Raw genomic sequence first — 13,063 nt, 5'->3', positions numbered from 1 at the left:
AGATACCAATCAGGCAGTTCAAGGTGGAGGAACCCCTCCATTTCATGCTATTCAAATAATGCAAAAATTCTTTTATAAAATGACTGTGTCTTACAAATGATTTCTAATGTCAGTTTCCCTTTGTGTGCCAGTACATAGGGTAGAGAGGGGGAAATGCACGCCTTTACGACTGTAATTTTTTTTTCTGTGAAACAAAAATTAAATGTCCAGAATCATAATTTTAGAGACAATGGCATAGGCCTAAATTATAAACCTGGTATGAAAAAATGTTTTCATGTTATCAGATTTTTAACAAAAAATTAATTTGTACCAAAGGGGGTTATAATAACCTATTTGCAAGACATTGTTAGCTGATGCTAACTGGCTAACTAACTAGCTACCTGATGCTAACTTAAGGCGATTTTAAATATAGTGTCCAAATATTTTTATTCAACCACCTAGTTAGAATACATTTGATGGAGCAACAAAGGATTTGATGTTCAGAACAGAGTAACTACAGTAATTAAGCCATGCCCACTGGGAGGCGTTTTACTCCACAGACTAGGTTATTAAATTATAAAATTAAATAAAACTATATCCTTCTGAAAATATAGGCTAATGATATTTTTCTTAATACGTAGGCTACTCCCTATTTACAGCCTTTATTCGCATAGGCCTAACCTTGATATTGTACAAAAAAAAAATTGCTGCTGAAAATTGGATCAGTTACTGTAAAATCAGTTTTCTCTCAGGACCTTATTATTACTACGTAGTCTACATCACCAGTGTAAACTTCTGCATCACTATTGTCAACGCAGTCCATAGCAACAACAAAAATGTATCTTGACTATCAGTTGGTTATTTTGGGAAAAACAGTAGGGATGCAATTTGACCCCACTAGAATACACATTTTAAAGTAAGTTAAGTTTGCCTGCACTAACGTGTAAACAAAAGAAAAGGGCCATGAAGCCCCACTTCGCACAGCCCTGACGGTTTTAACAAGAGCTGGAAAAATGGTAATCAGTATTAGTTTCGTTTCGTTTCACTTACTGTAAGTTTCATTTCTGCCTCCGTGTGCAGCTGTGAGGTGAGATCAGTTTATCCTCAGACTCTGGAATCATCAGACGGTACGTTTGTTATACTCATTTGACTTGTTTATAATTTTCGAATACCGATATTTTATACCTCGGAGTCCGCAATTTATATTTACATCGTGTTACATTACGTTGTGTTTTGTACTTTATATTATGTAGGAAATAAATGTGTTTTAAATACCAAATGCAAAATAAATAAATAAAAACACGCAAAAACCAAATACTTAAGTAAACAATTGCATTAGAAACTGTCTCAAAAGGTTGACAATTCCAAAGCCACGAGCAGAAGTTTCTAAGATGGATAAAAGTTTAATTTTCTTATTGGCAGGCATTTATTATGTTTGTTAATAATTTGTTATGTTTACATTTGATATCTGAAACCAGTAGGCTACAGCAGGTCCAACAATCTGCTTTCTCCAGCGCCCTTTGTCTTACAGCAAATAGTAGTAGGCAGTAGGCAGTAATAGCAGTAAGTCATCTTCATACAGTGAAGAATACAAATTAATTACATTATATGTAGTAATACAATAGACTGAAAAGGAAGATGTCAGAATATTTCATTTTGCTGTGTGGCAAAGGTAAGGTGGCAGGTGTGTTGTGTTTCAGAATATTATGCTATTAACATGGTCACTGCACACATGCTCTTAATATGTTGTACTATTGGCAATGGTGATTAAGAGCTAATTTTTTAATTCCAATTTTTAGAAAATGAAGTTAAGGTTCCATAAAAATAGCTTTGGTGAAATTTAAGTAAACATTTTAAAAATGTTACAATTACAATTGAGGTTTTACACATTAAATGATGTCAGTGTCATTTTCTCAAGAGTTAGAGCCTCTTCCTCAAAATTTGATTATTAGACGAGTGTTGGTTGTAAGATTGTTTTTTTTTTTTTTTTGTCTGTAAGCAGATGACAGAGTTGATCTGGATTTGCAAGCATTCATATCATGTGACACAGTAATGCATGCAACTGCACATCCTGTTGTGTTTGCATTTATAGAGTATGAAATATCTTTTAGTAAATCAGCTTTTTATTTTTTTATTTTTTTTTTTTTGGTTTTTTTTTTTTTTACTTGTATCTGACTCACTTGTATGACTTTTTTTTTTTTGCCTCACCTTTTTCTCAGTAAATCACAGTGCTCTCTGATAGAGTTATCATGATTTAAGCTGGAAAAGGGTTTGGTCTGATCTACTGTAGGACATCATCATGGGTAAGCAAACAAATCCATAATCATCATCTTAATGACCAATTGATTGAGCACATTGTCTTTGCACATGGAAGCTAAAGTATTATATTTTCATGTAACAGGTTCTCCTTTCTCAAAGGCTGATAATAAAAACAATACAAAAACTTCTTCTGCACATTGTCAGGAATCAGGACTAAGGAAAAGAAAGAGTAATGAGTCATTCCAAGAGAGTAAGTGTGATTTCTTTTTAACTTACATTTTGTTTAAATGCATATCAGGAAGGTTGACCACAAGCTCATCTGCACTGACAGATTTCACAAATATTAAACAGGCCATATTTCTAAATCTTGTTTTTATCCATAAAATTATTCATTAAGTAGACGCTTTTATCCAAAGCGACTTACAATTGAGGAATAAACCATTCATTATAAAGAGGCAAATAAACACAGGACATCCTTGTAATATAAAGTTTCAACCATTGCTCAGATTAGTAATTAAGGAAAGAGAATGCAACGTTTTTTTTTATTTTATTTATTTTTTATTTAGAATGAAGTCAAATGGTGACAAAAGAGACTATTTTACACATTTAACACCAAAATATACACCACAATATAGGGCTGAAATGACTCGTTGACATTATCGACAATGTTGACAATTAAAAAAAAAAATGTCATTATATTTCAGGGCCATGTCGACAATGTTGACAATACAAAAAAAAATGTCAACAAATGTGTAAACAAATATTTTTGTTGTCAAGTTGTCATTTGGTCTCATATGACCTAATGCAAGAGCCTGCAACAATGCGGTTAGACCAGTGTGGCACTGTAGTGCAAGATTGTAATTCAGCCCTCCTGTATGCAATTCAATAAAGGAAGACACAATGCTTCAGAGTAGGGATGGGCGACAGGGCCAACCAAAGCCTTTATGGGGCCCTAAGCAGAATTTTATTTGCGGACCCCTCAGTTTAACATTTAAAGTCTTACACTTAATGGCATACTTAATGTGGTGTACTGAAAAGTAGCTAAATAAACCAGCAGACAATGCATTTACAGAACAGAATGTTATTTTAACAACATAAATTATTATACACAGCAGCAAGCCATCTGTACATAAAAAAAACAACTCTTAATCTATAATAATGATATTTAAATATAATAGCAAAGACCCCAAAGGTAGACTAAGGTAAATAATGTTAAGCTTTTATCAGTGGCAATTTTATGAAACAGAATTGTTTCATTACAAAAAATATATACCAGGAAAGTTTATTTATTATTTATTTATTTATTTTTTTACACAGAAGACAAAAACTTTATCTAAAACTAGCTAAGTAAAATGTTATATTATATTATATCGGGGTTGCCATTTGCCAACATTGGTTGCCTGGCTGGAGTGAGGTGCATGACTATATATATATATATATATATATATATATATAAAATACACACACTACCCTTTACCCACTGTTCATGTGCAGTAAAATTTTTTTAAACACTCAAAATATTTTAAAGCCTATATTATTTTTTAACTCTACAGTTGTGCAATAAAATTCACTTTAAAGATTCACTTTTTATTCATGAAGATGGGAGGCGGGGGGGATGCCAAAATATGTCTCCTAGTAAAAAACAAAACTTTTAAGATGAAAATGATATGAAATTACCACTGTTAACACTAGATGGCAGCACAGGATCAATCATCAACTCAGTATTTGCTTGGATTTATTATAAAAATGACTATTGTGCCAAATTTTTCTACTTTTAGTGTACTAAAATATGAATAAGTTAATTATTAATGGTATAATAATTAAATAATAATGCATTAAGTATTTTAAATTTAACTGTAGGAGCTGCTAAATATATTCAGCCAGCAGACTTGTCGCTGCTGTAGGTATGTTACTCAGCTCTATTTTGATATCAGCTGGTCAGATAGTTCATTCCATCCATAGCTACAATATTTATCACTGTCAAAAGTGTCAATCATAGCAATGACTCGCGGAACAGTTCAGCTGATTCACTCGCATATTTTCTAGACTTCCAGTTGTCATTCCTGAAACAGTTTACGTGGACAAACAAAACTTTTCTCAAATTTTAAAATGTATTATGTGAGAAACTGTTTTTCTTGTTATAATGGGAAGATCTGCCAGTGAATAGAACTCCGAAAACGTGTGAAAACAATTAGTTCAGAGTGGATTCAGACTAACCTACAGTAAACACCTCTGATCTGATTCTGATCTGAGTTGTGCATGACTCAATAAATAATAATAAGATGATACATATAGATTATTTAATTATTTTAATATTTGATTTTTGTATAATTACCATTGTCCATTGACACAATATATCACAATAAATAAATAAATAAAATAAAAATGTAACCTGATATTTCATGTACTCTTGGGGGCCCCCTGGTGACCATGGGGGGCCTTAAGCAGCCGCTTAGTTCGCTTATGCCTTGGCCCGGCTCTGATGGGCGATACTACACACACAGAGAGAGATATGAATAATCAAATTCTGTTGTTTCAGGTTTCTAAAATCTAGGTTTATCATTGTCATATTTTACATTTTTCCCTTCTGTTTTTTTATGTAGATTTCATGTTTTTTAGTTCATACAATAATACGTTTATTTCAATACCCTGCTGAAAAAAAAAATAGGAACCTTCACATAATTTGTGATGGTTTTACTGGTTATAATTTAAATTGTATTGGTTTTAATGGAAACTGTAATTGTGCCTGTTGGTCTCTACTGGTAATTGGTCGTCTTCTATTGGTGGCTTTTATTTAAAGGGGTCATATGATACAATTTCAAGTTTTCCTTTCTCTTTGAAGTGTTAAAATCTGTTTGTGCATAGATAAGATCCATAAAGTTGCAAAGACTAAAGTCTCAGACCCAAAAAGATATTATTTATAAAAGTTAAGACTCGTCCACGCCCTCCTAAAACGTCTCATTTAAACACGCCCCCCCTAAGTCACTGTATGGGAAGGTTTGCTTATCACCGCCCAAATGTTCACGCAAAGATAGAAGGCGTAACTTTATTTCTCGTTGTAGTATTGCTGTTGGTGCGTCGCCATGTTGTGGAGATGCTGTTTCGTTGTGAAAGCGAAGCTACTTTGTTTGGTCTTCCAAAAGAGGACACAACTAGAATTCAGGGGTTAAGCTGTATTTACAACACTGTTCCAGAACAATTCAAACCAAATATTCAGATTTGTGCAGTGCATTTTATAGAGGACTGATTCCTGATCCTGGGAGAGTTGTTTCTATAAAGTGGGGCAATTCCAACTTTGCAAGGACAGTCTGGCGCTTCTCACAGCCTGTAAGTACGTTTTCATATGTAAAGGATTTGCCAATGATGATTCAAAGGCAAGTTTTGAGCAGTGTAGAGTAGCGCTTGGCATTCGGCCAATCACAACACGCTGGATAGCTGGCCAATCAGAGAACACCTCACTTTTCAGAACAATGAGCTTTGTAAAAATCGACGTGCTTCAGAAAGGCGGGGTATGCGAAAGACAGTATGTGAAAAAATAATGTGTTTTTTGAATTGCAACACATTTCATTACATTACACCAAATAATATACACAACATAATGTTCTTTTTAGCAACTCTGTGACCGTTTCTATTGTTTTAAAAAGTTTTATTTGAAGTGGAAACCATTAGAATTTCTGTGACCGTTTCTATTGTTTTTGTCAGCAGGGTCACCATGGGATTTGTGATGTTATTTGCCACAAATGCGACAGGATTGCTGTAATATTGTGTAGTGACTGTTTGCAGTTGTGGTGGCCTATTTGGGAGAAAATCCAGGGACGTTTTTCACTCCCAGTCCGTCCTCGAGTTGAACTACAGTCATTTTAGTAAAGCCATGGTTCATTTTCATTAGGGACTGCCAGTGACACGCTGTTGCACAAATAAAATAAAAAATATGTAGAATACACAAAGTCAATAAATAAAAAAACACAATACAAAATAGAACTTTTAATGTAGGCAATAAACAAAAAAAATATAATTACACAAAAAAAATAAAAATCTAAAACACATCACTCGCATCAGTATCGATATATATGGATATATTGATATTTAGGATGATACACCCATCCCTACCTTAGACCAAACACAGCCAAATCTAAAGCTGCTCAATAGTGTTTGGATGAATACAGTTTGTAAAAATATGCTGTGCTCTTTAACAAAGTTTAACAAAACTGCAAAAGCTGAAAAAAGTCTACTGATTAATGAGTGAAATAATCGATGATTAATCGATTAGTCATTCTAATAATTGTTAGATTAATCGATTACCAAAATAATAATTTATTGCAGCCCTACTGCAATAGTACTATACTATACTATAGCAACAGCTGACTAATTTAAGACATTAATTAAAGACTTCCGGAATTCAAGAATTCAGAATTTAAGAATTCAGATTTTATGATTACATGATGTTAGTTTGGTTTGCTTAAGTGAGCAGCACATGTTGAGCAATTGTAATTGGTTTAATTTCTGTTACAGCAAATATCAAAAAACAAAGAAGTGACTTTGCCCCAGACAGTAAGTACAAACGTATGACTAATCATTTGATACCTCCTGTTTCCATCAGAGTAGTAGTCCAATGTATTCTGTATATTTTTATTTTTCTGAAAATAAAGCATAGTATCATTTCAACAATAGGTTTTATATAATTGATTATAACAGATGTTTAACAAATGTTTACACACAGAAAACCTTGATTTCTCTACTGTTTCGTCTTTTTATTTTTAGGCAGTCAATTTCAAATGAAACCAGGCAATAGCAAGGTAAAATTGTATCCCACAAATACACTAAATACATAGCAGATCATGAAATTAAAATGATGCATTACATAAAATTAAATTAATGATATACAGCTTCCCCTCTAAGTGACAGATTACATTTTATTTTTTAACCTTAAAGAGTTAGTTCACCCAAAAATGAAAATTTTCATCATTAATTACTCATGTCATTCCAAAACTGTTAGAACTTCATTCATCTTAGAAACACAAATTAAGATTTTTTTTTTTTTTTATGAAATCCGAGAGCTTTCTGAGTGTTCTATTGTTTGGAACAACATGAGAGTAATTAAAGAAATTACATTGTCGTGTGAATTATTTCTTTAATATTTATAGCACTGACATGCACCGTTTGTGAACTTCATTGATTAGACTTCATTTCACATAAATTGAATACATTTAAATTGATTTAATTAAATATAATATGAGATATGAACAGCTCTTTTCTATTTTATCAGAAAAAAGACAATGAACATGGAGTGGTGGGACTAGACCAATATGAAGACAAAGAAAGCTGCAAGCGGAAAAACATCCATCAACTCGTTGGTAGGCTTAATCTCTTGGGCAAGTTCCACAGCAAACTAAAGTCAAACACCTTTCTGCAAGTATCTGCACCTTCATTACAGAGGCATGAACCTTGTGAGGAGAGTAACTTGGTTCAAACTTATATACAAAGACTCCTGATGACAGATTACAGAGCAAGATACATCCCAGTAAAAGAAAAACCCAGTGAAGTGTTCAACTCACAAAGAACCATGGCTTTAGATACAGGAAAGACCGATGCTTTTGAGAAAATTTTCAAGAGGTCTGCACCTGAACAAACAAATGAACAGAGTAGAAGCCAGCCCATTCACCCAATGGACATTCAGATGATAGTGTACCTCTATGCAGATAATTTCCTACGTCAGCTCATGGTAACAAAACTCTCACAGTGTCAGTATGCTCTTCCTCTGCTTGTGCCCAATCCATTCACCCAAGAGATTGAATTTCCCCTGTGGACCTTCCGACAAATCAAGAAAAGTTGGAAGTCACACAAAAGAAACATTAGCAAAAACCAGACAATCCAGCAGGCTGAAACACCTATGATTGCATTTTTTAGGTTTTCAGAAGTTTCTGCATCCAAATCTGAATTAATGAACAACCTGATCAATGAACGGCATAACACATTCTTTCACAGACACTGTTGTGGAAGCAGCAAATCCCACCTGCTAATGGATGGAGTTGTTGAGATCGCCTGGTACTGTCCGTCGGGAGATAAAAACGATAAATTCCCAGACTGTGTTGCATTCTGTAATCTTCATGGTGATGCTCAAGCTAATGAGACACAGCTAAAAATTCTGACTAAAGACTCCTCGATAAACGTAGTGCTTTTGCCATATCTTGATAAGAGTGACAAAATTATGGCAATGGTGGAAAAGCTCTACAGCAGCACAAAGCCTCTCATTTGCCTTCTGACTGAAGATGACTCCGGTGTTTCCAAACTGCAGGAAGGCAAATATACAATTGGCCTGAAACAAAGAAATAAATCAGATATATCTGAGGATGTCAGAAGAGCCATCAAAGACTGCCTCTCAAAAAAACTGTCAGTTTTTAAACTTACGAATATTGGCAAACACACAGGAATCAAAGTTGACGAGAATGATGATGACTGCAGGGGAGGAAAGGACACAGCAGAGTGGATGATAAGACTACTGGAGGGAAAGGAACTGTTCAAAATCAAAGAAACGTTTCTGCCTTGTCAGGGAAAACTGTGGCACGACTGGTGTCTGAAAAACAAAGAACTACATCGACCTCAAGGGGATAACATTGAAATGCACAATAGTCAAAAACAAACAGAAATGCACAAAATCCGGGAGCAGCAGAAAGCATCTAGCGTCAGTAATTTTATGACGTTGTTTACTGATAAAATTTATTCCAGAAATGTTGACGAGAAGATGTATTTCCTTAAATGGCTCGGGATCCTTCTGGATGAGTACACTTCAGAAGACCTCTCCATTCTTCATCATAAATATGATGAAAAATGGTCAAAAGTGCTGGATTTGAAAAAGAAACACAATAAATCTGAACATCTCGCAGTAGAACAATCACAACTAGAGATGCTCTCGGAGAAACTGAATGCAGCAACATTTGGCTTGGAGCATATACTTCGTGAAATTGGGCAGATATATGAATCAGATGTATGTGTTAAGAAAAATACAGGATCTGGATGTAAAATAGATGTCAGGTCTCTACCACGGATTGTAGCAGAGCTCATGATCTCCGGATACCCACTGGAGCTGATGGACGGTGATGCAGCTCATGTGCCTCTGATTTGGGTTCAAGCAGTTTTAGAGGAACTTATCAAAATCCTGGGAGACCAGAGAGTCTTCGTGTTGTCTGTTTTAGGGATTCAGAGCACTGGGAAATCCACCATGCTGAATGCCATGTTTGGACTGCAGTTTGCAGTCAGCGCTGGAAGGTGCACCAGAGGAGCCTTCATGCAGCTGGTCAAGGTGTCTGAAGAACTAAGGAAAGAGATACATTTTGACTACATTCTTGTCGTAGATACTGAGGGTCTTCGAGCTCTGGAGTTGGCTGGCAGGTCAACAAGAAATCACGATAATGAAATGGCAACGTTTGTTGTTGGTCTTGGAAACATGACTCTAATCAATATCTTTGGTGAGAATCCAGCTGAGATGCAGGACATCCTTCAGATTGTTGTTCAAGCCTTCCTGAGGATGAAGAAGGTGCGACTGAACCCCAGCTGCATGTTTGTGCATCAGAACGTTGGAGACATCACAGCAGGCGAGAAGAACATGGTAGGGAAAAGGCGCTTGCAGGAGAAACTAGATGAAATGACTCAACTAGCTGCTAAAGAAGAAGTCTGTGATGCAGAATGTTTCAGTGATGTCATTAAATTTGATATAAAGACTGATGTGAGGTATTTTGCCCAGCTCTGGGAGGGCAGCCCACCCATGGCACCACCCAATCCATGTTACAGTGAAAACGTCCAGGAGCTTAAGAGCACTATTCTGTCTCATGCCTCACGATGTAGTGGTGTAACACTGACACAGTTCAGAGATCGTATTGGAGACCTCTGGAATGCTCTTCTGAATGAAAACTTTGTTTTCAGCTTCAAGAATACTTTGGAAATTGTAACATACAGGAAATTGGAGGAGGAGTACGCAAAGTGGACCTGGAGTCTCAGAAGTGCCATGTTGGAGATTGAAGACAAATTACACAACAGAATCAACAACAGACAACTGCATAAAGTTGAAATTAGAGAACTGGAAGAGGAGATGGCAAAGACCCTTGAAGAGGTGAAAAGCTCCATGAAACATTACTTTGAAGAACACAAAGAAAAAGAAATGTTGATTCAGTGGAGACTGAAATTTCAGGAGAAAATCAAACACCTTCATGGGGAGCTTGTGAGAGATGCAAAAAGAAAGCTGGAGAACATAATCTATCAAAAGGAAGCTCTCACCAAACTGGATGGAGAGAAAACATTGCATGAAAGAAAACTACTAGAGAAGAGTAAAGAGCTTGCATTCAGTCTTAAGCACATGGCTCATGATGAGAATGAGTTGAGAAGACTATTTGAATCAGTTTGGGAAAAGTGGGTCTCTGAGCTGACAGCAGATGTTCCACCTTTTAAAGAAATCGACATAGAAAATGATGTAATTACAATCCTAAATGAAATGCATGAAGGAACACTTGTGCGTAGCAGATTCAGTAAGTTTGAAAACATCTTTCAAGTGTCTGATTTTATCATATATGTAAATCCCATCAAAAAATCTGGCAGAAATCCCAATGTTACTTCCCTGTTACCCCAAGAAGAGCAAGAGTCAATAAAACAACTGATGCACAATGTCCTTCGTCAAACCGAGAACCGGGTGAAGTCGAAATCAGTTGCAAAGATCGGTTATAATTCAAGTTATATACAGGAAATTGCACAACTTGTTAAAGATTCTGTTGGAGGACACAAGTGCATGTATACAAAATATGAGTTCAAAAAAGAGTTCATTGTTGATTTGACACTTTATATGTGCCAACAGGCAGGTATGAGGTTTGCAGAACTTCATCAGGTTTTCAGAGAGGCTAATGATCCCTGGATTTATTTAGAAAAGAAGAAACCAGAATACTACAGCGTCTTCCAGGGATTCTGCAAAGGTGCAACATCTGCTGCAGTATTTGGAGCCTTGATTTGTAGTGAGCTGAAAAAACCCATTCTTCAGAGTGTCTACAACAAGACGGCAAACGATCTAGCAGGAGAGATGCGGACCAATATTCCAGCTTTCAAGGGCAACAGGTCAAACCTGGAGAAACACATTCTGAAAGCACTAGCAGAGGAGGAGGACTTTTACAAGTTTATAGAGTACATTAATTATCCTCGGGACCACTTTGAAGATTTTATCCAACGTGAAGTAAAAGCATACATAACAGAGGGTAACTCCTCATCTCTTGTAATGATTAAAGGGAACATCAGACACAAGGAGCAATGTGTCATCACGGCTGCTGAAACTGCTACAGCTGAAGTCTTGAGTAAAGGTGGAGATGCCAATTTGTGGCTGGAGATTTTCTCAGACTGTCTGAAAGACAAGCTTGAATACAGTAAAGAACATCTCACTGGTAACTGCTGTCAGGACATTACAGACTTTGAACTTTTAGAGAAGGTTGTAAAGAAAGAACTTCACCCCATAATAGCAGAGTTGAACAGAACCTTAACAAAAACCTCTGATATTGAAATGAAAATGTTCAGGGAACAGCCAGATGAGGTTTTGATTGAACATTTCTGCCAATGCTGCTGGGAACAGTGTCCCTTCTGTAAAGCCATATGTATTAACACAATGGAGGACCATCCTGGAGATCATATTGTCCCCTTCCATCGTAACTGTGGGATGAATGGGATGTTTTACAAAGGTACAACTAATCTAAGTGTGAGTTTTTGCACATCTGCAGTGGCAAGTGATCGTCACTTTTACCCTTCCACTAACGCAGACAGGAAAATACCATGGAAATTTTACAAAACAGCTGGTCCTAAGTATGCAAACTGGTCCATCACACCTGATTTCTCAGAGCTGCCATACTGGAAGTGGTTTGTATGTCGATTCCAGTCAGATCTGGAGAAGTACTATCACAAAACTTTCAAAGGATCTGGTGAGATTCCACATGCATGGAGATCCTACACAAAAGAGGATGCTATTGAGAGTTTGGATAAATACCTGTAATTTGCAGGAGTAAAACTTGCATATTTCCTGCATAAATCAAATATAATTAATTATGAATTTACTGTTCTTTTTAATGATGGAGAATACTTTATATGACAAGTAATACTTTCTTTTTGTACAGAAAACATTGATTGAAATATAAGTTTACATTAGGCACTTAGCCAAAATGCTCTTTAAAAGTGTTGTGTTGCAATAAAGAGTGTTTTAATACAATTCTGCCAGATTTTAAAATAATTTCATGTTTAAACATGAAAATGATCATTGTAACTTTTTTCCTTCAATAAACACACACACACACACACGTATATATATATATAGACTTTTTTTCTGCTTCTAATAAAATAAATAAAAATAGAAAATAAATAAAAATATAATTGTCTGCTTCTTTTAACTTTACACATTTATGCTGGTAATTTAAACATTATTATAATAATAAAAGTATAAAAATTATGATGTTCATGTATACTAATAAAATCAAAGTATAAAAATTATGATAATTGTGTTTTCTCATCATTCTCTCTCTCTCTCTCTACAAGCCATCTTTGTTTTTTTGTAGTCACCTAAATGGTTATGAATGTTAGTGATTTACTAATGCCTGTTGTCAGTGCTTAATTTGTAAATTGAGAGGTCCCGGACCAAAGTGGCATGTTATTAGAGTAGGGGCAGGTACCGGAGCATACGCGCAATCACATCGGTTGACCAACTTAAGTAAATAACAGCTTGCATCAGTAGCTTTTATAATGTGCATGGACTCTTCAAAAAAACATGGGTTATTTTATTTCAAAATATAAAGGTTTTATATTTAAAAAC

The 13,063-nt window shown here is 35.4% G+C and overlaps 1 protein-coding gene across 2 annotated transcripts; it reads left to right on the top strand.

Annotated features, from left to right (window-relative positions):
• Positions 1-723: 723 nt before the first annotated feature.
• LOC109066009 (interferon-induced very large GTPase 1-like) lies at positions 724-12,744 on the top strand. Of its 2 annotated transcripts, none has more exons than XM_042720686.1 (6): positions 724-1,106; positions 2,199-2,282; positions 2,381-2,488; positions 6,751-6,789; positions 7,000-7,034; positions 7,505-12,744. In XM_042720686.1, the coding sequence occupies exons 2-6, from the start codon at positions 2,279-2,281 to the stop codon at positions 12,251-12,253; spliced, it is 4,935 nt and encodes a 1,644-aa protein (XP_042576620.1). In that variant the 5' UTR covers positions 724-1,106; positions 2,199-2,278; the 3' UTR covers positions 12,254-12,744. The 2 variants fall into 2 exon arrangements, with proteins under 2 accessions (XP_042576620.1, XP_042576621.1); XM_042720687.1 differs by lacking the exon at positions 724-1,106 and adding an exon at positions 1,125-2,072.
• Positions 12,745-13,063: the final 319 nt, after the last annotated feature.

Source organism: Cyprinus carpio, chromosome B3, assembly GCF_018340385.1.
Source record: "Cyprinus carpio isolate SPL01 chromosome B3, ASM1834038v1, whole genome shotgun sequence".
Lineage (NCBI taxonomy): Eukaryota > Metazoa > Chordata > Actinopteri > Cypriniformes > Cyprinidae > Cyprinus > Cyprinus carpio.
Note: the sequence above shows the minus strand (reverse complement) of the source record. Positions and strands in the feature narration are given on the sequence as shown.